General features: G+C 37.1%; 5 protein-coding genes across 7 annotated transcripts; 2 read left to right on the top strand and 3 right to left on the bottom strand.

The window, feature by feature from the left end:
* The first annotated feature begins 6 nt into the window (after positions 1–6).
* Positions 7–12180, top strand: LOC109854908 (peroxisomal (S)-2-hydroxy-acid oxidase GLO1). Of its 2 annotated transcripts, none has more exons than XM_020428499.1 (9): positions 7–5885; positions 6161–6303; positions 6570–6721; positions 10685–10940; positions 11132–11260; positions 11387–11519; positions 11654–11770; positions 11860–11971; positions 12093–12180. In XM_020428499.1, exons 2-9 carry the CDS (start codon positions 6170–6172, stop codon positions 12158–12160), a joined length of 1101 nt encoding a protein of 366 aa, XP_020284088.1. In that variant the 5' UTR covers positions 7–5885; positions 6161–6169; the 3' UTR covers positions 12161–12180. The 2 variants fall into 2 exon arrangements, with proteins under 2 accessions (XP_020284088.1, XP_020284087.1); XM_020428498.1 differs by having other exon boundaries at positions 11860–11983.
* LOC109854906 (N-acetylgalactosaminyltransferase 6-like) lies at positions 6629–10650 on the bottom strand. Its single transcript, XM_020428497.1, has 2 exons — positions 9593–10650; positions 6629–9490 (listed from the first exon to the last, which is right to left on the bottom strand). Exons 1-2 carry the CDS (start codon positions 9785–9787, stop codon positions 7862–7864), a joined length of 1824 nt encoding a protein of 607 aa, XP_020284086.1. The 5' UTR covers positions 9788–10650; the 3' UTR covers positions 6629–7861.
* Positions 12181–12551: 371 nt separating the features above from the next.
* On the bottom strand, positions 12552–14175 carry LOC109854909 (sentrin-specific protease 8-like). Its single transcript, XM_020428500.1, has 2 exons — positions 13744–14175; positions 12552–13273 (listed from the first exon to the last, which is right to left on the bottom strand). Exon 2 carries the CDS (start codon positions 13221–13223, stop codon positions 12567–12569), a length of 657 nt encoding a protein of 218 aa, XP_020284089.1. The 5' UTR covers positions 13224–13273; positions 13744–14175; the 3' UTR covers positions 12552–12566.
* Positions 14176–14362: 187 nt separating this feature from the next.
* LOC109854816 (F-box only protein 21-like) lies at positions 14363–19090 on the bottom strand. Its single transcript, XM_020428290.1, has 12 exons — positions 19071–19090; positions 18259–18318; positions 18018–18188; positions 17334–17585; positions 16777–17245; positions 16545–16675; positions 16293–16446; positions 15928–16119; positions 15752–15841; positions 15261–15570; positions 14999–15154; positions 14363–14846 (listed from the first exon to the last, which is right to left on the bottom strand). Exons 1-12 carry the CDS (start codon positions 19073–19075, stop codon positions 14794–14796), a joined length of 2043 nt encoding a protein of 680 aa, XP_020283879.1. The 5' UTR covers positions 19076–19090; the 3' UTR covers positions 14363–14793.
* LOC109854817 (ankyrin repeat domain-containing protein 54) lies at positions 18928–21354 on the top strand. 2 transcript variants are annotated; one of them, XM_020428292.1, is made up of 5 exons: positions 18928–19033; positions 19169–19443; positions 19700–19736; positions 19904–20114; positions 20305–21354. In XM_020428292.1, the coding sequence occupies exons 2-5, from the start codon at positions 19285–19287 to the stop codon at positions 20747–20749; spliced, it is 852 nt and encodes a 283-aa protein (XP_020283881.1). In that variant the 5' UTR covers positions 18928–19033; positions 19169–19284; the 3' UTR covers positions 20750–21354. The 2 variants fall into 2 exon arrangements, with proteins under 2 accessions (XP_020283881.1, XP_020283880.1); XM_020428291.1 differs by having other exon boundaries at positions 19658–19736.
* Positions 21355–22091: the final 737 nt, after the last annotated feature.

Below are 22091 nucleotides of genomic sequence, written 5' to 3'. Positions count from 1 at the left end.
AAAAAAAAAAAAAAGATCGTCGACGAGAGGATCGACAGAAGGGAGAAAGAGAGAGGTATATCGAAGCCCGAGATGAGAATGTGGCGGGCCACTTTAATTCATCATGACGCACGTATACAAATAAATAACGAACATCAAGTTGTTCTGTCAGATACGGAGAACGGTCGTCGTCCTTCCTCGAGAGGACGACTGTCTTCGTCCGAGAGTTCGTGTTTTGTTTTTCTTAAAGAAGAGAAGGAATTGAAAGAAACGTGACGGTAGCGAGGCAAACGGATAGCACGGAGCGGATAAACGCTAACTCGTATCGTTCGGCATATTGTAATTAAACGAAGAGGCAGTCTAGAGAAACGAGAAACCAGAGAGAAAGAGAGAGAGAGAAAGAAAGAAGTAAAAAAATTAAAAAAAAAATAAAGAAAGTGTGCTAATCGAGCGACGAACGAGATCTTCGAATTTACAAACTGGCCATAGCTCTGACTTATTGAGAATAACGCGTGTTATATATATATACATATATATATATATATATATATAGATATATTATATAAAAAACAGTAATCGTAAAAAGAGAAGAGAAAAAAAATGAAGGAAATAAAGAGAAAATAGAGTCACATTTATAACGCGGGAAGATTTTAAATGAGCCGTGTGTGTGTTATATACATATGAGAGAATTTCGCGCGAAAAAAAAGAAAAAAACCAACGACTATGTCAAGACACCAGGAAATAACGACGTATCGATGATTATTATTATTATTATTATTATTGTTCGTATTTATCGAGTAAACCGAGAGTTAAAAACACAAGTGTACCAAATTATTATAGATTCTATTGGTTAAAATAATAATGGGTACCTAAACTTACTCAAACATGTACATATAGACATACAACCGCTTTTTATATGTGATAAAGAAAATTTATTATATTCCTATTATACATTTTGAGATCTAGAGAAACGCTACATTGTAAATTCTGGTTTTTGTACACAGACTGTATGCTAAGTTCACTCTTTTTTTTTTGTTTTTTTTTGTTAACACGCGAGAGAAAGAGAGAATGAGAGAAAAATCGAGCGAAAGAGAGAGAGAGAGAGAGAAATGTAGTTTATAATTATTTTTAATATTTAATTCTATCTCTGAAAACAAGCGTATATATTTCATGTATAATACAAAAAAAAAATGATTTGATTTTCTTTTTCTTTTTAAATTGCTTATTCGAGAGAAAGAGAGAGAGAGAAAGAGAGAGAAAGAAAGAGAGAAAGAGAGAAAAACTGGTTTACAAACTGGAAGTGTCATGATACTAGTGTCATTTATCCTTATGCGTGGTAGAAATAAGGATGAGACAGAGAGAAGTTGCGAAAACCGAACGCGCGCGCTCTTGATGATCGTTTTTTTTTTTTTTTTTTACCACCGACTGAGATGCGTTCGGATTTTTCGTCGTATGCGAAAGGAAAAAGATGCGAAAAGGGGCGGTAGAGATTATTTTTATTTTTTTTTGTTTTTTTTTGTTTTTTTTTTATTACTGCAAGTGGGAAAGAATGGGAAATCCGTACACCTTGTGCTATGCGCGATCCGACCCGCGATCACAGAAGCGAGAAATTGTGAACAAGAAAATAAAATACGTACGAATTTACCGTTGTACGTTTGCGCACATCGAAGCGGAGAGATGGTCGATTATTATTAACGACTTTACGTTCGTTTTCCCGTCGTATACAGAAATCAAAAAGAGATCAAAGGCAAATGCGTGGACTCGATGTTGTGTTTGTTGCACCGATGCGCGATATATTTACACGCGGCGTATACGTGCTACGAAGCCCAGGAGTGTTGTTCTCGAGGATCACATTGCGCAGAGAGTTAAAACTCTTACAAATGTAGTTAAAAGGAAACAATTAAGAGCGAGATAGATAGAGAGAGAGAGAGAGATGTCTCATATTTTAGTTCTATATAGCCCTAAAGATAATAATTTTAATTGTATTTAGTGCGAATGACGCTCTAGTCAGTAAATCTACAAATAAAAATGAAAGGAGATAACAGCTAAACGTTCTTGCATGATCTGTGGAATGTTCTCGGAGCGTTGCATCAATGATTATTACATGTGTAATTAATACGTCAAGAGACCGACAACGAGAATGTGCCGTCGATATGTCGGCGTCGCGGATTTCTTTTTTTTTTTTTGTTTTTTTTTTGTTTTTTTTTGTTTTCTTTTAGTAACGCACACGCCGCGAACGTTTCCGCAGACTCCGAATGCGTTCTCCGCATTTTCTCATTTGCCTTTGAGCCACGCGTAACGAACGTGTGAGGGACACTCGTCACTTATAAACTACCTCGATCAAAAAAAAAAAAAAAAAAAAAAGTCAATGTGTGTCTACGCCGCGTTTTGTTCTTAATTTCCGAGCAATCTTGTCCCGCGGGAAAGGGCATGACCGCTGGTGCATCTAGCGCATTCTCTCTGTACGTAAAATCGTTTACCAAAGCCAAGTGTACCGAGAAGCATGTGTTTTTTCTTATTTACTACCCGTTTGTTTGTTTGTTTTATTTGCCGGCAACACGTGCTTGTACGTTTACATTTTTTACGTAGATATATCCTTTTCGCGTGTGTGAGTCCTTTTTTTAGAGGAAGAGACTCCGAGAAGCGAAGCGACACCTCCTCCGTGGAGAGTCGTTTTGCTTGTCTTTTTCGCTGCGACGCATTTGTACTCTATTTTTTTTTTTTCCTCAAACAACTTTCTAACAAAAATGTGCTGCAGAAAAGAAAGAAACCAGCTCCGTTCGAGAAATCGCATAAATATTATCTTGAAATGTGACTCAAACAGATAAGACTGATTTGGATCACGTAAGCGTGAAGTCGCGATACTACTTTTTGGCGACAAAATTTTGTTCCCCAGCTGGTTTTGTACCTTTCAAAACTACGCAACCTCCGATCTTTTAATTAGTTATTTCCTAGTTAATGCGCGAGATAATGTGCGACTCATAGTTTTGTGTATATTTGTGTATATGATTGTGTGTAAAACAGGCTTGTCCTGTTGTTGCGTATCTAATTTCTACGCTTTCTTCACACGAAACCAAATACGCGTAGTGCTTCGAACAAGGAGAGAGAGAGAGAGAGAGAAAACTAGAGTAAAAGTATACGAATATATTGTACGGAATAAATCTGTTACTCAACAACTCGATACTTTAGACTCTTTTGGATTAGAATCGCGTCGTAGCGAAAGGGTGAAAACTTAATAAGAATGGAGTGTATGTGCGGTCGATGTAAACGCCAACGCGCTGTAGTGTCTTGCTTTATTACACACCACCGTTATTAAACTGCAACCGAGATAGATTAATTTATTGTACACGAAAAGCGTCTTGATTTTTGTACACGTCGTTTTAGCGTTTGCATCCCGAAAGCGACTCCCGAAAAAACCTCGCCATTTCGTAAATAAATTTTTGTCACGCTGCGCGAAAAAAACCCGATTAGAGCTGCAAAAACAAACTCGTTAATGTACAGAATTTAATGTACAGAACAAATGTGTTACAAGTAAGATGTAGAAGCGTAATCGCGAGGAAACGCAACAACAACAACAATAATTGTAACAATTGAACGAACAATCTCGACGGCACTTTAATGGAGTAAAACGCTGGATTTTCGACGGAAAATGGATTCACCCGATTTTAAATGTCTTTTTTTTTTTTTTTTTTTTCGAGCGAACGAAGAATGTCATCGGACTCTGATGGCAGCGATTAAAAAAGAAGAAGGCGTTTTTAATACTCGCTCACTCAAAGTACAAGATGAACACGTGTGTAAATAAAAAGAAAGATCCGCGGGGCAATTGTTAAAAAACACGTTTTACTGTCGAGAAGACGACTCGAGCGAGATTCGATTAATATCTCGGAGCACATGCGATTCACGTAGAGAGATATTCGACATAAAAAAGTGACATAACAAGAAGAAGTCACAGAGTAATACTCATTGATATCGATGGAAAATTCTTTTTTAGCGGAATACAAAAGATAGGACGATGAAAAAAAATTGATGAGACGTACACGACGAGACAATGTTGAAGAGAAGCGGAATGGCGCATGTATATGTATGAGAGAATGTATCGGTGTGCTGCGATAATACAGCGAAGAAGGATCTTGTGTTGAGAGAGAGAGAGAACGAGAAAGAGAATTCTAATGAAATTAAATAACGCGGAGACGGAGACACGAGAGTGTCATTCTCGTGTCCTGAAAGACGCCGAACGATCCATTTCTTCCGGACGTTCCTCAAAAGAGATATTTCGGACGATTTTTTTCAAAACCTGTGTGTTGTTCAAAAACAACCGGAACTACTACAAGTGAAGCACCGAACGCTTACATTCTTTTTCTCGATGTAAGACACAACGACGATGCTCGCTCGACGATTTCGTCCTTGTGTTTATTTCCCGGATCGTCGACTCGGCTTTTCCGGTCGGCTTCGAAGAGAGAGAAAAAATAGGCGCGATATAGGAACAACACAAAAATGGTAAAGAGCATCCGAAAAACGTGCGAAGGAAGTGCAAAGAAAAAAATTAATTGATTCTGAAAACACGGATATGTAAAAGAACAATTTGATAAAATCCGAGAATATTAGAACGAAAGAACTGTCGCTTCCTGAGAAACGTCTTGCGTTTGATGCCTTCCAGTTTGTGTGTTGTTCAGCGGGAAGAAGATAGGCGAACGAAATAAACTTGTCGTCGATGTGTGTGACGGAATCCGAATAAAACGAAAGAGAGAGAGATAGAGAGAGAGAGAGAACAGGGAGAAGCGCTCAGGTCGCCCTACACGCTACATATCCGTTTAAATGGCGCATTTATGCAGGCATTTTTCATTTAGAACCCGTCGTCGGATTCGTATCGATCGATCAAACTCCTTACAGCCAACCGATCCTGCGACCCTTCTTCTTCACGTCCGACCCGCGTTTTTTTTTTTTTTTTTTCTTTAATTTTTACGGTCCCTCGCAGACTCTTTTCACTATACATATTGAAGTAATTATTAAGATTGTATAATTCTTAATTAACTGGCGCGCGCGCGCGCGCGGTCGTTGGATGACTCGAGACAAAAAAAAAAAAAGAAAATAAACCAGAACACACACGTGGCAAATGCATATGTATACACACAAACATTACACACGCATGTACACGCAATACACACACGCAAGGGGAGAGGGTTGCGGGCGACGGTTTGCCAATTCTCGCGGGGAGCTTTCACTTACGAACGGGCGACACACCCGCACGTGTCCTGCGTGTTTCCGCAGTAAGGAGACCTCTGCCGCCTCCGGAGAATCTTTTGTGTATTATTTCTAACAGAATGTAATAAAGTTTAAACAGAAACGATTTGGTCTTTTCTTCTTTGCGTTTTCGTTTTTTTAAATATTTTATAGTGAGACACATTGAAGAACAAAAATTCTGGCGACTTTTTTAGGTCATTTCGTTCATTTGTTAAATCAGTCATTAGAGATAACAGAATAAATTTATTAGCCCTTCCGTCAAGCGGAATTAAATGCAACGAGTCTCGCGCATTAATTGAACTGTCTGTTATTTTAGAGATTGAATGTTAACAAAATAATCAGATTTTTTTCTTAGTGCCAATCAATTCACGTCGCACTGACAGAAGGATTAAACGTGATAGAACGTTCGAGACTTCTTGAAACTTGTCGCGCAATGAAAGGCTCATTGAGCGTTATCGCTCACAAAATGAGAGAGAGAGAGAGAGAGAGTAGATGTATTCGATCATAAACACAAATACGACGGTAATAGATGCAAACAATATTATCTCTGTGTTGGATGAACTTTTAACTTATACACCCCGTCTTATCTGTGCGAGATTTCTACCTCAGAACAGGCAGTCGTTTGTCGAAGATCGAAGCGAGCGTACGGGGACACGCAGATTTCGGTAAGTTCATTCGAATTTTAATCATCTCGGAAAAAAATGTTACCGCAAACGAGCAATGAGTTTAACAGTTTTTTTTTTTTTTTTTTATTTGCGTCACAACGCAATTGACGCGTTCGTGTGTTATCAAAAGTTTTATTTTTGCTATAGAGACGATAACGCGTCTCGTTTGTAAAGCAAAGTTTTAAATCATTGCATTATATTGTATGTTCTTGACAGTCGATCGAGAACAGATTTTGCGTATGCTCGCGATATACTTAATGATAATTTTCTTGCAGTTTGATAAAATGACTACGTACGTGTGCGTCGAGGATTACGAGAAACACGCTCTGGAACGTTTGTCCCCTCATGCGAGAGACTATTACAAAAGCGGTGCGGGGGAAGAGTACAGTGTAAAATTGAACAAAGAGGCTTTCAAAAAGTAAATCTAGATTTACGACAAAAATAAATAAAAACTCTTTAAGAGCCAAACGCTACGTGCAAAATTTATTTTTGAATATTTCCAAGATGCGATCTAAGACGCGTTCGCGCTTCAAATTGAAATTACTTTGCGAATTGATGTGCGCAATTAATTTACACTAAAAAAAAAATTTATATTTCGAACTCGAAATGCTTTGGCTCTTAAAAGGTTTTTTCACTTCGCACATATCTGAAATTTTCTTAAATTATGTTTGATATCTTTCGTAGTTACAGGATACGTCCCAGATTTTTGCGGGACGTGTCTAAGCGAGACATAAGCACAACGGTGCTGGGCCACAAGGTCTCAATGCCTCTGGGAGTCGCGCCCACCGCTATGCAACGCATGGCGCATCCCGACGGTGAATGCGCCAACGCAAGAGGTGAGTGTGTGTGTGTGTGTGTGCGTGAGCTCGTTTTATTTCGCAAAATATTCCTCAAACAGATATATAAAAACATTTATACACATGTACACGAAAAGATAAAACGGCGTTATTGAATTGAAAAATATCAACGCTCTGTTTTGTAATAATATATTTATGTTTATTGTCAGATAAAATATCTGAAGTTACTTGTCTAATGCACATTAGAGAGAGAAGAGTTGGGAAGATAATAATTTTTATCTCTCTCTCTGTCTATATTTCTCTCTCACTCTCTTACTTTCTCTTACATCCTGATTAAAATACTCTAATCTCGCTCTACTAATCAAATAGAATATATCCGTAAATTAATGGAAATGAATCGTAAACTATCATACACGATCGCATAAATATACACAATAGTTGAAAATTGTACGCGGGACATGTTTCTTTTTTTTTGTTTTTTTTGTTTTTTATACAATTATATATATTTTCATAATTTCTCTTAGAGGAATATATAATACTTTGTGTTTCATATTTCAACAACTTACTTATATTATAACGTAAACGAAATATATGTATACATCAGTCCTGTTTGAGAGATAAACAACACGTCGGGAGAACGCAATTGTCCACTATTTTAATGATAATTTGAGCAGAAAGTAAAAAATCATCACGTTAATCGAAGTCATCACGTATCATATAATCTACGTATGGCTAAGAGTAAGGCACGATAGAGCGCTTGCCCCATACAGCAAACACATTCTTACAACTTACACCGCAACAATTGTATAATTGCAAAAATTGCGGGATATGGTGTGCTGTATGGGATATAATTTAATATGCGATATGTATAGACACATCCGCTTGTACGAAGACGTCCGAAGATGTCTCTGAGTCTTCCGGGATTAATCGAGGAACAACTTCCGTCGCGCCTTCGGTCGCGCGCATTGAAATCGCACGACGATCGATGCTCGTTCGTTGTCAATCGCACGACGACCGAGCGCAGTTCAGCGTCGCTAAGATCGAAAATTTGTGATGACTAGTAGTAACCAGGAGTGATAAAAGAAACGGAATTCTTCGGATTTCTATGCGCGTAGGAACTCAAGCGCGAAACCCACCCAAGTTTTCTAAGAAATATTGTATGGCAGTTACGAGGAAGATTTACTTGAGTTTGGGTCCTACGTTTTCCCAATTGTTTATAGCTTTCATGTTGACCTGCTCTATCCGCCACTTCTGAGTGGGCGACGTCTTGTCGCACGCGATCACGTACACCTTCTTGTTGCCCGGATCGACGTCCAGACACCTGGACGAGTAGCCGTGTTGCAGCCACTGCTTCTCCACGTCGTAACGCCACAGTTGATTGCCCTGTTTCCCGTGGCAAGGATACAGGCTCACCGGCGCTTTCTCATCCCCTCTGGATACGTCGAGGCAGTCCGTGCGATCCTTAGGCCGGATGTCCTTGTGCCAGGTCAGCCGGAACTCTTGCTCGCCGGCTACCTTCGGGTCATCCTTCGTGCAAATGTCCACCACGACGAGCTCGTCTCTCTTGCGTCTCTTCGAGTCCAGGCACAGCTCGGTCGCCCCCATGTTTCTGATCTCGCCGTAGGCAAAATCGTCCGGTTCGATCGGCGGATAGACTTCCACGAGGTCGAACGCTATGTTTTCGATGAACCAGTGGAACGGTTTGCAGTGCAATTTCGCACGCAGAGCCTTCTGTTCTGACAAATTGCCCGGATCAAGAGTTCGCAAGTGCGGCCGTCTCTTGTAGATGTATTCTTTGTACTCGTCCATCCAGACCTCGGCGACTCTCTTGTAATTCTTGCCCAGAAAATCGCCGCGACCTGGATTGGGAAACGGCGGGAATTTTCGATAAATGTGACCGACTCTTGAACAGGGCGCGTCGAACATCTGTCCGCCGCATTGCCAGATCTTGAAGGACAGTTCGTACTGCTCGCCGCCCCAAATATCCAGACCCGGATCGTAGCCGCCTAGTTCCCAGAAGAACTTGGCGCTAATGGCAAACAGACCGCCCGCCATTATCGGGCTTTTGAACGGCTCGGCAGGTTTCTTCAGATCCTCGGGTAACAACGGCAGTCGCTTGTAGTACAACTCCCAATCGAACGCTCCGCGTGCGCCTTCGTCCTGCGCCCTGTACTCAAAAGTTTCGTAAGCTATCACGTCAATAAACGGACAAACGCAAGTTCTATAATCCTGGGCGATCGGCTCTAACAGCGGCGGCAACCAGTTCACGTTGGCCTCGCTGTGAGAGTCCAGGAATACGAGAACCTTCGCTCGGGCTTTTTTCGCGCCCGCCAATCGACCCCTGATCAATCCCGAACGTCTTGGCAGTCGTACAATGGACACTTTTGACAAATTTTGGGCGACGTAGTCGTCTAGCTTCTTTTTCAACTCCACCTTCGTGCTGGCGTCGTCGACCAGTATGATCTCCTCTAGAAGAGAAGGCGGTGAACGATTGATCACACTCCAGCAGGTTCGCAACAGCGTGCTGAAGTGTTCATTGTGGAAAGACACTATCACAGAAACGGGATCTAGGTTCCTCAAATACTTTCTCTTCCTGCATTCCGGATGACGGATGTCAGGCACCGAACGATTTAACGAAATTTCGTCACTGAGCGCGGCATTGAATCCGTTAACTTGATACAGCTTCTCTTTCAACGCGTCCAAGGACGGAGAGAGAAAGGCTGGCTTTCCGCGCTCTCCAATCCCAGACCGCTTCTCTTCTTCCTCGATCTTCCTCTGGTCGTGCCAGTCGATTTTGTCGTTTATATCCTACAAAATTATATTGAAACTAGTAAACATGAATACGCAATAAAAAAAAATTATCACAATTGAACGGATATCAACGAACTCGACTTCGAATCCTTCTCCTACCTGGTCCGAATGTTCGTTGCTTTCCCGGTTGTTGTCCCTCCGCTGACCGGCGGCAATTCCCGCGAGGACGTCGAGCGACGTCGAGATGTGACGATTGGGTGGCGCGCGCACGTAACGGAACACCACCACGGTGAGGAACACCGTGAATGCCGCCAGCAGGGTAAACTTGACCAGGCTGATCACGTTCCGTCTCATCTTCGCGGAGAAATCATGTCGCAGAAAAAATTCGGACCGGCTCTTCTCTCTATCTCTCTCTCACGGGAACTTAACCTCACTTCTTCGGCCCGGACTTCACGGTGCGATAACGTCACTTTATCATACTTGGCATAATGCACGCGATTTTTGACGAGATGTTTATCGTTCTCCGATCAACACCTCGCGAAACGCAGATACCGTCGACCGCAATACGCGCACGCGAATCAAGTGACACGTACCAACTGTCACCGACTTGGCTGTTGGCCAGCTGTTGATGGCCGCGCGAATATCGCGGGGAGCGATCGTTGAAGAGGAAGAGAGGGAAAGAGATCTCTCCTCGCGCGAAGCGCTGGAAAAACTTGTTTCCCCGTATCTCCCGGTCTAACTGTGTGCTAGATTTTTTAACGTGACTTTAACGGTGTTTATCAGTATAGCATTGAACGAGAATTACAGATAACAAAACCTGTTGAAGTACAACATGTTAATTAATAATCGCGTTACCGCGAAGTTTTTCTTGTCCCGATAAACGAGATAAATTTTAAACAAATGACAATATGTATAATTTATGCAAAGGAGAGACAAAGAGACGCGGTTGCGTAAATTGTTTTTTTTTGTTTTAAGAGACACTTATACTCTACAGGTGTTACAATATAATGACATAACAAGTGGTCACACGTGTTGCTCGAATGATGTAATCGTACAAAACCGCGAACCGGCAAGAAAACTAGAATTAGATCAATATAAATAATAGACCGGCAGTGATATTACTTTAAAATAAAGAATAAAAGAAGCGATGGTTGCTTCTATAAATTATTATAACAACAATATAAACAAGAAGACTAACTTGTTTTCCAAGTTGCTCGATTCTAATATTTGCGTTATTTTGTGTCATTGCAGCCGCTCAGGCGGCAGAAACAATCTTCATTCTCTCGACGATATCGACAAGTAGCGTGGAAGAAGTGGCGGAAGCCGCGCCGCGATGCATAAAGTGGTTTCAGCTCTACGTATACAGAGACAGGAACGTCACCTTGAGCCTGATAAGACGCGCTGAACGCGCCGGTTTCAAGGCGCTGGTGCTCACCATCGACGCGCCGTTCTTTGGCGACAGACGCGCCGATGTCAGAAACAAATTCGCGTTGCCAAGTCACTTGAGGTATCTTCCACGCAAATGTCACAAGAATAACTAAAAGAAAAAAACAAAAACAAAAGAAATAAATATCTAAAAAGTTAAATACATACATAATTACAAGAGACAAAAGTTACTTAGAGACAAGACAAAATAATAAAACCGCGTGTGACAAATTTTGCGAGTGTGTAACATATAAAAAAATACATGTATTTCAGATTTGCGAATTTTGAAGGTGATTTGTCGCGGCGAATAAATTCCGCAAAAACCGGCTCTGGTCTACATGAGTACGTTACCGCGATGTTCGACGCATCTCTCACCTGGGATGACGTAAAGTGGCTCAAAAGGTATTCCGCGTGTTCCAGATATCGCTTGTAGACTTTTGTTATCTCAACATTAGAAAATTAGATAACGCTATGTACATCAAAGCGCGCAAAACAAATCAGGAGTAATCAAATCGAAATTTGTTGCAGAACCACAACTTTGCCGATAATTCTCAAGGGAATTCTCACAGCGGATGACGCTCTTTTGGCGGTGGAAAATGGAGTCGACGGTATTATAGTTTCGAATCACGGCGCGCGTCAAATAGACAGCGTCCCGGCGACGGTGGGTTTGTTCTTCTCTTAAAAAAAAAGTTCAGAAATTAACGAGTAGTAGTTATTCAATCATCTAAAAAAATATGTAATATACCTACTTGTAGCAGCACGGTTTATTATTCGAGTGATCACACATTTGCACAGATTGAAGTTTTACCGGAAATAAACAAAGCTGTGGGAGACAAGATCGAGCTCTATATGGACGGTGGGGTGAGACAAGGTGTCGACGTGTTCAAAGCTCTAGCGCTGGGTGCAAAAATGGTACAAATCTATCGAACACGCTGACGAATTCGCGCTTCCGATTTTCAAAAAATGCGTTTCTGTCCATTAAACTCGCCGTTATTTCTCAGGTATTTTTCGGAAGACCTATGCTGTGGGGTTTGGCATGCGACGGCGAGGAAGGTGCCAGGAAAATTCTGGAACTTATGAGACGAGAAATCGATCTAGCGTTTGCGTTAACCGGCAAGTTTCGGAGTAATTGTTATATATTAAAACAAAAAAAATAATAATGCTAACAATTTACAAAAATTCAGTGACAATTTATTTTAACAAAGTGACTGTGTTTTTTTTTTTTTTTTTTTAGGTTGTGCAACGGTAAAAGATGTCACGCAAGATATGGTGATTCACTCGTCGTACTACAGCCGTTTATAGAACAAGATTTTGCTTGGATAAAACGATATATGTAAACAATGTATATTATTTTTCATTCATTAGTTTAAGTGTATATTATGTACTTAACGATGTATTTTTGATAAAAAAATAAAGTATTTCAACATGTGTTAAAATTGCGTTTCCTTTGAATGTTCCTAAAGATTATTTATGTACAAGTCAAATATATATATATTGTGTGTGTGTGTGTGTGTGTATATGTAACATATATAACAATATAATCAAACTTCATTAAGATAAACTCTTTGAGACCGAATATCACTACTATTTCAAAATAACAGCAAAGAGAAGAACTTTCTTTCATTTTAACAAAGTTTAGTTTAGTGAAGTTTGTGATTATATTATATTATAAATATAATTTTTTTCATATTAAGTACAATTCATTGAGTTATGTTGTAAGAGGTATATCGTCTCGAAGAGAGTAGATCAATGATAATAAATTATCACGTTTCTTTAACACTAAATTCGGAACTGTAGTATAAAGACATTTTATTAGATTAGAGTTTTCTAAAATATATTCAATTGCAACGTCCGCAACACATAAAACATACAAACCGCAGTCATAGCTGTTGTTTTGTTGCGGAGAGCTTACTTCCACATACATACTCTGTTGATTAGGTTGATTAGGTAAAAAGTAATCTATTAGCCTCTTCATGAGCATTCTCGCGGATAAACGGTTGGTATAGCGCATCGAATCATAATGAAAAAACCCGGTTTCGTTGCGAGAAAATATTAACAAACTCCAATGCGAGCCACCTGCCGTATTTGTCTCGCAGTTATTCACCGCAAAGAACACATAGTCGTAGTTCGTTGTCTCGAGAGATTCAAGCAACTCGTGGACCATTGAATCTTGCATCTTTAACAGCTGAGTGAGTTCTGGACCGATAAACAACATTCGAGTCGTGCTGTTCTTGTATTTTTCATTCAAGTAATCAAAATAAAATCCTATAATAACATCATTGATCCAGCTGGTCTCTGTCTTCAACAAAGCAATGTCCGACGATCTGATAACATAATTCTCGTAACTCAATACAATTTCATCCATTTCTGAACTCGATGTTGTTTCTTGAAACGATTATCCAAACATAGTAAATACTGAAATCAAAAATAATTCAACATCTAATATTTTTTTCAGTGTTGTCATGAACGAGCATGCCTGCTAGCCAAGAGTGTTATTAAAAATTACGTTTCACTAAAAAGCTTCGAAACGTGACAACGTTTGCTCCAATTTTGTTACCAATTTCTGACAAATGTTTTTTGTCAAATATGACGAAAATCTCAGTAAAGAGAGAAAAAATGTAAATATGAAACTACGCGATAATATGCATATTTTAATCGTTAATACGACCCCCGCTGTTTCGACAAGTATTGCTCCATTTCTGACAAATTAATTACATTGTGTATACCAAAGTTTGTTGCTGTGTTCTTATCTTACATTTGTTGTCATAGTAAGGGTTTTTATATCACGTACAGTAAAGTTGTTTTTATATTAAAAATCAATAAAGCGACAGTAACAAAATTTACATAACGATCAAAACATAAATTGTTTACTTGAGCATCCTTACCTCGAATATCGACAAATTTATGTTAATTTGATTTGTTTTGTGCAACACGAAAAAATCTGGCAACAAAACTTGTAGCTCTGACTCATGAAAGACCGATCTGTATACAAAAACGGTCCGTGTCAGTATCTCGACTGAGGACACAAAACACAAACACACTTTGCTTATCACGTTGCGAAGTGAACGAAAACACGTTGGAGCACATTGAAGTTAGGTCACATTAGGTTAGTTTTTAACGTTTGAAATTCAGAAGGCTGAAAGCAGTCACGGACGCACTTTAACTGTATCGTTTCCACTCTGTCCGATAGCGCTATATCCACGGTGGTGCACATTGGCAATCACGTGTCCACGTGCGGTTGTCGGTAAAAAATATACGCGATCGCACGTAAATACGGACCGATCACTTATTTCATTATATGATGTAAAATTCGTAAAAACATATGTTACTTACATAGATATGTAGATATAAAAATATTGATTTTATTTTTCATTTTCATTTTTATTTATAATATATATCTACATATACTATAACTTACTCTATATATATTTGCACATATCTATAATACATACACGTACATATTTTTTACACATTGATATATTTATATGTACATATATTTATACGAATTTATTTTTGGAAATGTTTTGCAAAATAAAATGTGATACAAACTAAATATCTGTACATTTTAATCAATTGTCACAAAAAGTATTCTTCTTGTTTGCAAAACAATATATGACAGATAATTAGAAAATTAAACGTTGCGTACATCACTACAAAATAAAAAATAAAAACTAAAAACAAATAAATAAATAAAAAAAAAAAAACTATTTTTGAAAGTATATTTTTTTGCTTTTACCGTTCGAACATTTATGCAGACGATTCTCACGCGGTCAACAATAGAAATATCATTTTTTACAAAAAATTAACTTTACTTTATATATATACGATTATATTATAAATGTGTTAACATATTTTTATTCCTTTTTTATATTTCTGATCCGTACGAAAAATTTATGCAGAATGTGCTGCGCGCGAATTTGATCTTGGAACATTGCTCATCGCGGAAGAGAATGAGCCAGAAAATGTGTGTGATGCCTCCTTAATTTTTCTGTAACCATTAACGAGACTTTTGTTATTGTTGCGCAGCTATTTTGTCGCACGATTTGTCTGCGCTAACATTCACAATACATGTCCGTAACGCGCAGAGTTACGAAGTTACAGAATAGAACAGCCAAAATATATCACACTGTGTTCACTAACCATAACGTTGAACCAGATAATCTCTATCGTACGGATACTCTTTCGCCAGTATTTCATTTGGCACGTAATGACTACCCTTAAAACTACAAAAATATCGGCCAATTTCGTCGTTATGAATTTTGTGGTAGATCCACTGATCGGAAGGTTTTATACATCCTAAAAGTGACAAAACGTGTATGTTCCGTTACTAATATAACAGTAACAATAAATATACGCAAGCACAATAAACACTATAAAAGTAAGAATGCTCATGTGTATGTACCTTCAGCAACGTAAATCTCTTTTCTATGATTGTTACAAAGGACTTTATAATACGGCCAACTATTTGGACGGAATGAGCATCTGTTTGAAGTTTCATGATTAAAAATAATATCAATTTTATATGGACCCTTGTATTGTTCCCAAGATTGGCTGTTTAGATACCATCCGATTATTACACCAGTGTTGCTTGTGAAATTTGGAGTATTGACCCACGAGACAAGCATTCCAACTGCATATTTCATATCTTTTGGTCTTTCCTCTGGATTTCTAAGCGGTTTGGAAATCGTAGTTGTATTGTTTTCGAGTACATGCTAAGAGAAAAATATAAATTAATATCAGAAAATTAATCGCTTTTTTAAATTTTTTTTTTAGATATATCATAACATAAAGAGTTAATCTGACTTGTATACCAATTTGTGTTAGAAAGAATTAACTTATATATCAATAATCAAAGAGTTTATTATAAAACGCATATTACACAGAAATACATACCGTAAGCTTATGTATTCCCATGTGATTAAATAAACCTTCGATATAAAGTGGAGTTCCGACAACCTTATCGCCAATTGTGTGGAATATTTCCTACAATTGCAAAAAAAAACAATACAAGAGTAATTAAAATAAAATAAATGATAAACACAAAACTGCTGAAAACGTTTTTTACATACTTTGAATCTCTCTAATGTATCAAAGAAACCTTTGAAATTCAAGTAGTACGTTGAACAGTGTCTGTGCAGCTGAACAAGTTTGTCCGAATTGGTTGGTTCTACTAAGAGCTGTAATTGCAGCAAGTCATATGTTTCTTCAACTTGCCTTAATTGAGTAATCCGGAGAACATTTATAATCGTCTGTTTTATTATCTTAAAAAAAAGTATAAAAATTATTCAATAAACAATGATTAGAATTAATATTTTATTGCTAACAAAAGTCTTAATGCGCTACACATATTGGCTTAGTGCATTTTTTGCTGATATCTATATTTGTCAATGTGACGTAAACATTTGAAAGTACACAGAAATATGTTTGCTCTTACCTTTCCAAAGATTGTGTTATCGCGTGCAAAAAATTTCATGGGACATTTGTCCATACTTGTAACATTGCGCATCATCGGGCAATCCGTGAAATCTCTAAGGTTTCCACGATTTAGTAAGTCAATATATAAATTTATTTCATTTTCATTTTCATTGCTATAAATTGTACAAACAATAACATGTGATCATGGATATGAACGTAATAAAAATAAAAATACAAAAGATAAAAAAACACGATTCCAAAAGTTTCTTACTATTTTGGCTTCCATTTTAAGAAGAAATGTGACGGTATATCTGATACCTCGCAGCGTAAACCGAGTCTTCTTGCCACACCTATAAATATCACTGCTAAGGATATGAAATGACCACATCTGTATTGTAAGACCTGTACATAACAAATACCGATAGAAACATGTGAATGTTAAATCCGCTGCAAGAAAGAGCACGCACCCCACAGTAATACGACAATTAATTTCTGTTACTTACATAGTCTACAAAAAAAATGTCGTTATCTATACTTGATGTACCATCAAACGAGATCTCTGGATTCCGAACTCCTTTGAAGCCTAATTCGTCGTATAAAACTTTACGGATTGCATCTAGAACTTGTCTTCCTTCATTCTTATCCCAATAATTATCAACAATATTATTATATTTACAGTAGGTAAATAGCTCCGAAGGTGCCGAAAATATGGAATGATTCGGATATTCTTTTCTAAGATTGTCCAGTACTTTGTCTGCAATCGTATCAAGCATTTCTGGAACATTAATTGTACAATTCCTGTCTTCCCTTCTCTGTCTTCCCTTCACCCAGTCTTCAACAATACTAACTGCATCTTCTAGAATTTGTTGTTTCTGAGGTTTATTTATAAATTTCTGCCATTTTCTCCTCAAATAAGAGTGCTTGATATATGTCATAAGACTTTGGGCATAATGGACTTGCGTTAAATTGTTGCTAAAAAAAAAAAAAAAACACATAATTATTTTAAAAAATGTAATGAGATAGACTAGTGAGTTTTGTGATCAAGAGAGGTTACTCTTACCATGACGGTACAAATATATTATCTAATTCATCCATTAAAAAATCATAATTTGATTCAGACACTTCTGTGTCTAACCAGAATGACAAATTAAAATCATTCATGTCCTCATCGATTAAATACTTTACATGATAAAATTTCTCTGGCATCAGAGACAAATACTGATGTAAGTTTTTTCTGCATTGTATGCTCCTTATAACATGTTGTTCATAATTTATGTTCTCATGATTGTATTTGCTTTTTAAATTAGGCCATCTACATTAAAGAAAATACTTTAGTTAATTATTAATTGTGGTACACATGTGTTGTCTCAATAATGCACATGTGTGTGTTTAAAAATAAATAATTAGAAGTATAAAATAGATTTATTGAATATCTCATATATACAAATATACATGTATAAATGTTTATATACATAGTATTTACTAATTAAATTAATATTATTCCCCAATACAGAAATGTGTGACACAAGTGTAAGAAGAAACAAAGAAAAAAAATTATTAAGATAGAATTAGTTGTGAAAAAACAATGAGTTATTTGTGAAGCTGAGCAAGGCTGAGTCACAACAAAGAACATACAACCTTCGCATGAGATACATGGAACAACGCATTTTGATAATGATCCTTATCGAAAGTAAACAAATTAAACAAAGACTCATATAAAGAATTGCGAAGAATTACGAAATACCTTTGAAAAAATTTTTTTCGCCAAAGTAAATTGTTGGGGCTGACCGCCTTGGAAAAACGGTTGCACGCGCATCTGAAACTCATAATGTCTTCGATGCTGATGATCTCAAGTTCCAGGATCATGCTGAGCACATCGTCGGACAGGCTCGTTATTGCGGTCATGTTGGAATTACTAATAAAATGTGTTGTTTTATCCATAGAAAAAATTAAATCAACTCAAACTACGTTGTAACCGTCGATACCTGTACAGCGGAGTTCCCCGTATAATAACGTGATTGACGTCGTCAGGCTGTGAAAACGCACTGTTGCCAACGTAAGTTAACGTTGCAGAAAAAACATAAATTTCTCTTTCAGGTGGAGAGATCTCAATTTTCGAAGAATTTTCGCAAAATTCTATTTGTTTATAAAAAATTCAACTGACTTCTCAATCTACAATTTACGTGCGCTATAATCTTTTCCTAGCATGCAAAAATATTCGAGAAGATCAATGGGTGCGTTCAGACAACTCAACGGTTGAGAGATCATCACTTATGACAGGACTGTTCTTCAAAATCTGCTGCGGTTCCAAAAGTATGATCCAATCAGAAGTTGCGCAACCGTTGAGAGATAATCGCTTCTGATTGGGTCATACTTTTGGAACCGCCGCAGATTTTGAAGAACAGTCCTGTCATAAGTGATGATCTCTCAACCGTTGAGTTGTCTGAACGCACCCATATTAAGGGTCGTCTACAATGGAGAGTTGTAGGCCGTAACAGTAAGAAATTGACAAATCACAATCGATTATTCTTCTGTACTTTGTCTGTGATTGGTCAATTTCTTACTATTACGGCCTACAACTCTCCATTGTAGACGGCTCTTTATAGCATGTGATATTTTATGATTATTACCAGAATAACTAGGATAGATTTCTAGTGACACAATCGTACGCGATCTATCTTTCGAGAATCAAGTCTCAGAAATACCTGGAAATCTTTTAACATGGCGCGTGTCAATGACACATTTTGATGTTTGTTGTATGTACGTATGTGCTTATATATTTATGATTTATATTTACCTCATGTTAACGTAACGGATGTTTTGTTCGTCGTCATAAATAAGAGTGTTGAGAAACGCGCGCGGTTAAAGTCGAATAATTTCTTCTTTTGTTTGCAGTTTCGCACAATTCCTGAGATTTTTCTGAATTATTTCTGAAACGCAGTAAATTGCGATTCCACATGCAAAGAATAGCTGCTGATATTGCGGTAGCGGAATAATTACTCGGTGAAAATATGACGTCGGTGGATTCGGGAGTGGAGACGAGCAACGATTCAAATGACAACTCAAACGTTCAGCAAGAAGCTCAGCATGTTCCTGGTCACTCAGCGTGTCCCTATCACGCTGCCAGTTATCCCCCAGTTGTCGAACCTTTGTTTTTCAAAGTGACGTCGGTAATTATCTGATTCAGAGCGCACATTCACATCCGTGAATCTTGATAAAACCCGTTGAATTGAGCGTACTTTCATCAAGATTCATGGCAATGGTTGATGCTAAATTATCTCTTCTCCCAGATTACTGTACACAATTCTAATGAGATACATTTTTTTATTTCTTGATACAATCTTTCAATAACAAAAAACTGAAATAATGTTATCTTAATGTTAGATGAGAAAGCAGTGTTGTTCTAACAGTTGTGATAACTTTCAGCTATCCGGACACATTTGTGACCGTCGTGACATACTTAGTAAGTAACTTTGTCATTCAAGCAGTCATTGCTATGATAAATATTTTTTCTTTGTATTATGATTATACTTTGAGATATACAAGTTATTTTTTTTTTTTAAATAAAAATTATTTTTAAAAAAAGTATGTAAACTGTTACTAAATACACACATGATTGTTTTTGTGCAGGAAAAACTTATGCGATAGACAAAACAATAGACAAACTGAAAAGAATTAGAAAGAGGCACAATGGTATATGTAAAGAAAAGTTGAAAACAAGACTAAATATAGCAGTGTGCTTAAATAACATTTCAATGGCTGAAACTTTCTTGCAAAATTCTGGTCCTCCCAACTATCAAGATGCTTTCGGACGAACTCCTCTTCATTATGCTGCTTGCAAGTAAGTAAAATATAGGACTTTGGAAATACCTGCTCTTATCTCTGTTTCTTTTTTTTTTTTAAATGTGTAATTTAAAAAATTATAATTTTAAGTTACAGATGTCTATATACAGTGTTTCCAATTTTTGAAAATATGTAAACAAAATAGATTTATTTGTATATTATACACTTCAGTCTTCTTTACTACACAGGGGTTACACAGACATAGTTCGATTATTACTGAAAAAAGGTGCCAATCCAAATCTTCACGATTGCATAGGCAACACTCCGTTGCATCTAGCCACAGTCACCAGTAATCACGAAATAGTGAAACTACTTGTGGAAGCCGGCACCGATATCCAAGCGCCAGATCTACGCGGCAAGAATCCACTGAACTTAGCAATGACTAAATTGAGAATGTTGCAAAGCTACAAGAACGAAGACATGATAGCGCTCAGAAAAGAAGCTTACGAAATAACGCAACTGTTAACCATGCACTTAAAGGAAAAAATGCAAAACGAAGCGAAAGCGCAGAAACAGATAGAAGTATTGACCGATTTTTGTTCGCGTCTCTCGTTGTCCAACACTTCGGATCAGGTTCAAGATGGCGTTAAAGATTTATTGGAGAACATAAATGCTCTTGATATAACAGGGTAGTCGCTTCGTTAGTTGTGCGCGCGCATGGTACCGTTGCAATTTGACAGTCATATACCGAGTTATTAGAAACAAAACAGACCAAAACAGTCTTGTGTTTCAGTTTTGTATCACATTTGTCGTCTTATTCGTAACGGTTTTCTTTTGACACGTTTTTTCAAACTCTCAAAAGAAATTCAGATTTATACATATATAAATATCTTTCATAACACACATTCATTTAAAAAATCTCCATAATACCCTTTAGTTTTAGAAGCTTTGTATGTAATTGCGTAATATTATACATGACTTTTTGCATCAAACGTAGGTTTTTTTTTTTTTCAGTTTGTTTCATCAAAATTTGAATCACATCAAGAATTTAATGCAACTGCAACACATTGTGTTAAGAATCTACGTTGTATATTGTTTAAAATAGAATATTCAAAACTGATGAAATATCCAGTAGGTGTTTTATAAATTCAATAAAAAAATCAACTGTCCAGAATTTCAATATTTTGAAATTGCGTATATAGAGTGCGTTGTTATAAACCCAAATTATTACTTATCTGTTGTGTTTATTATAGTGTGTCGCACACAATATTTTTTTTTACAATAACAGTATAAAAACATTTGTAAAAAACAGAGATATAAGTCACCTAGTGAATGTGAGTTAAAAATAATAAGAACACAGAAATCGTGTTAGAGAAGTAACATTCGAAGATTTGTCTTTTTAAATGGTTTGTTTATTCACTTATCACATTCAAAGGTGGCTTGGTCTTTTTTCTTTTATATTTTCAACTTATTCGTAAAACCTTAAGAATAATTAACATATACGAAGTAGGTGTTTTTTTTTTGTTACATTTTTTCGAAGTCAGATTATTTGAGAATGTGTAAATAATCTTGTGATTTACGAATATTGTGTATGATCTATATACTTCCCTGCTTGTAACTTTATAAACATACGTATATAGAAAAACACAATTATAATAAAGTGTGTTTTTATATCAAATAAAGTGATTTTTCTGCATACGATAAAATATTCTCAATTTTTTTTTCTATCTAAGTTTAAATGAACAAATTCTCTGTCACTGTGAAATGAGAGATACTATACTGTGTCATTCTCCTAAACAATTTGCGAGAAGGAAGAAATGTCTCTCTTCCATTTCTCTTCGCGTTCTCTGGAACTTTGTTTTCTTTTTGTTGCAAAATGATTCAGTGTCGGACAATGTATTGTACTCTAAGAAATTTTGCGGCAGAGCTTGATTTTATGTGTGTGAGTGTGTAAAAATGCGTCACGATAAAATGCGTAGCAAAATGTTTAATAAACTTTGAGACAAAAAGACCAAAAAACAAACAGTTTTGTTTT

The sequence above is a fragment of the Pseudomyrmex gracilis genome, unplaced genomic scaffold (assembly GCF_002006095.1).
Source record: "Pseudomyrmex gracilis isolate BER0280 unplaced genomic scaffold, ASM200609v1 scaffold_74, whole genome shotgun sequence".
NCBI lineage: Eukaryota > Metazoa > Arthropoda > Insecta > Hymenoptera > Formicidae > Pseudomyrmex > Pseudomyrmex gracilis.
This window is presented reverse-complemented; position numbering and strand designations above follow the sequence as displayed.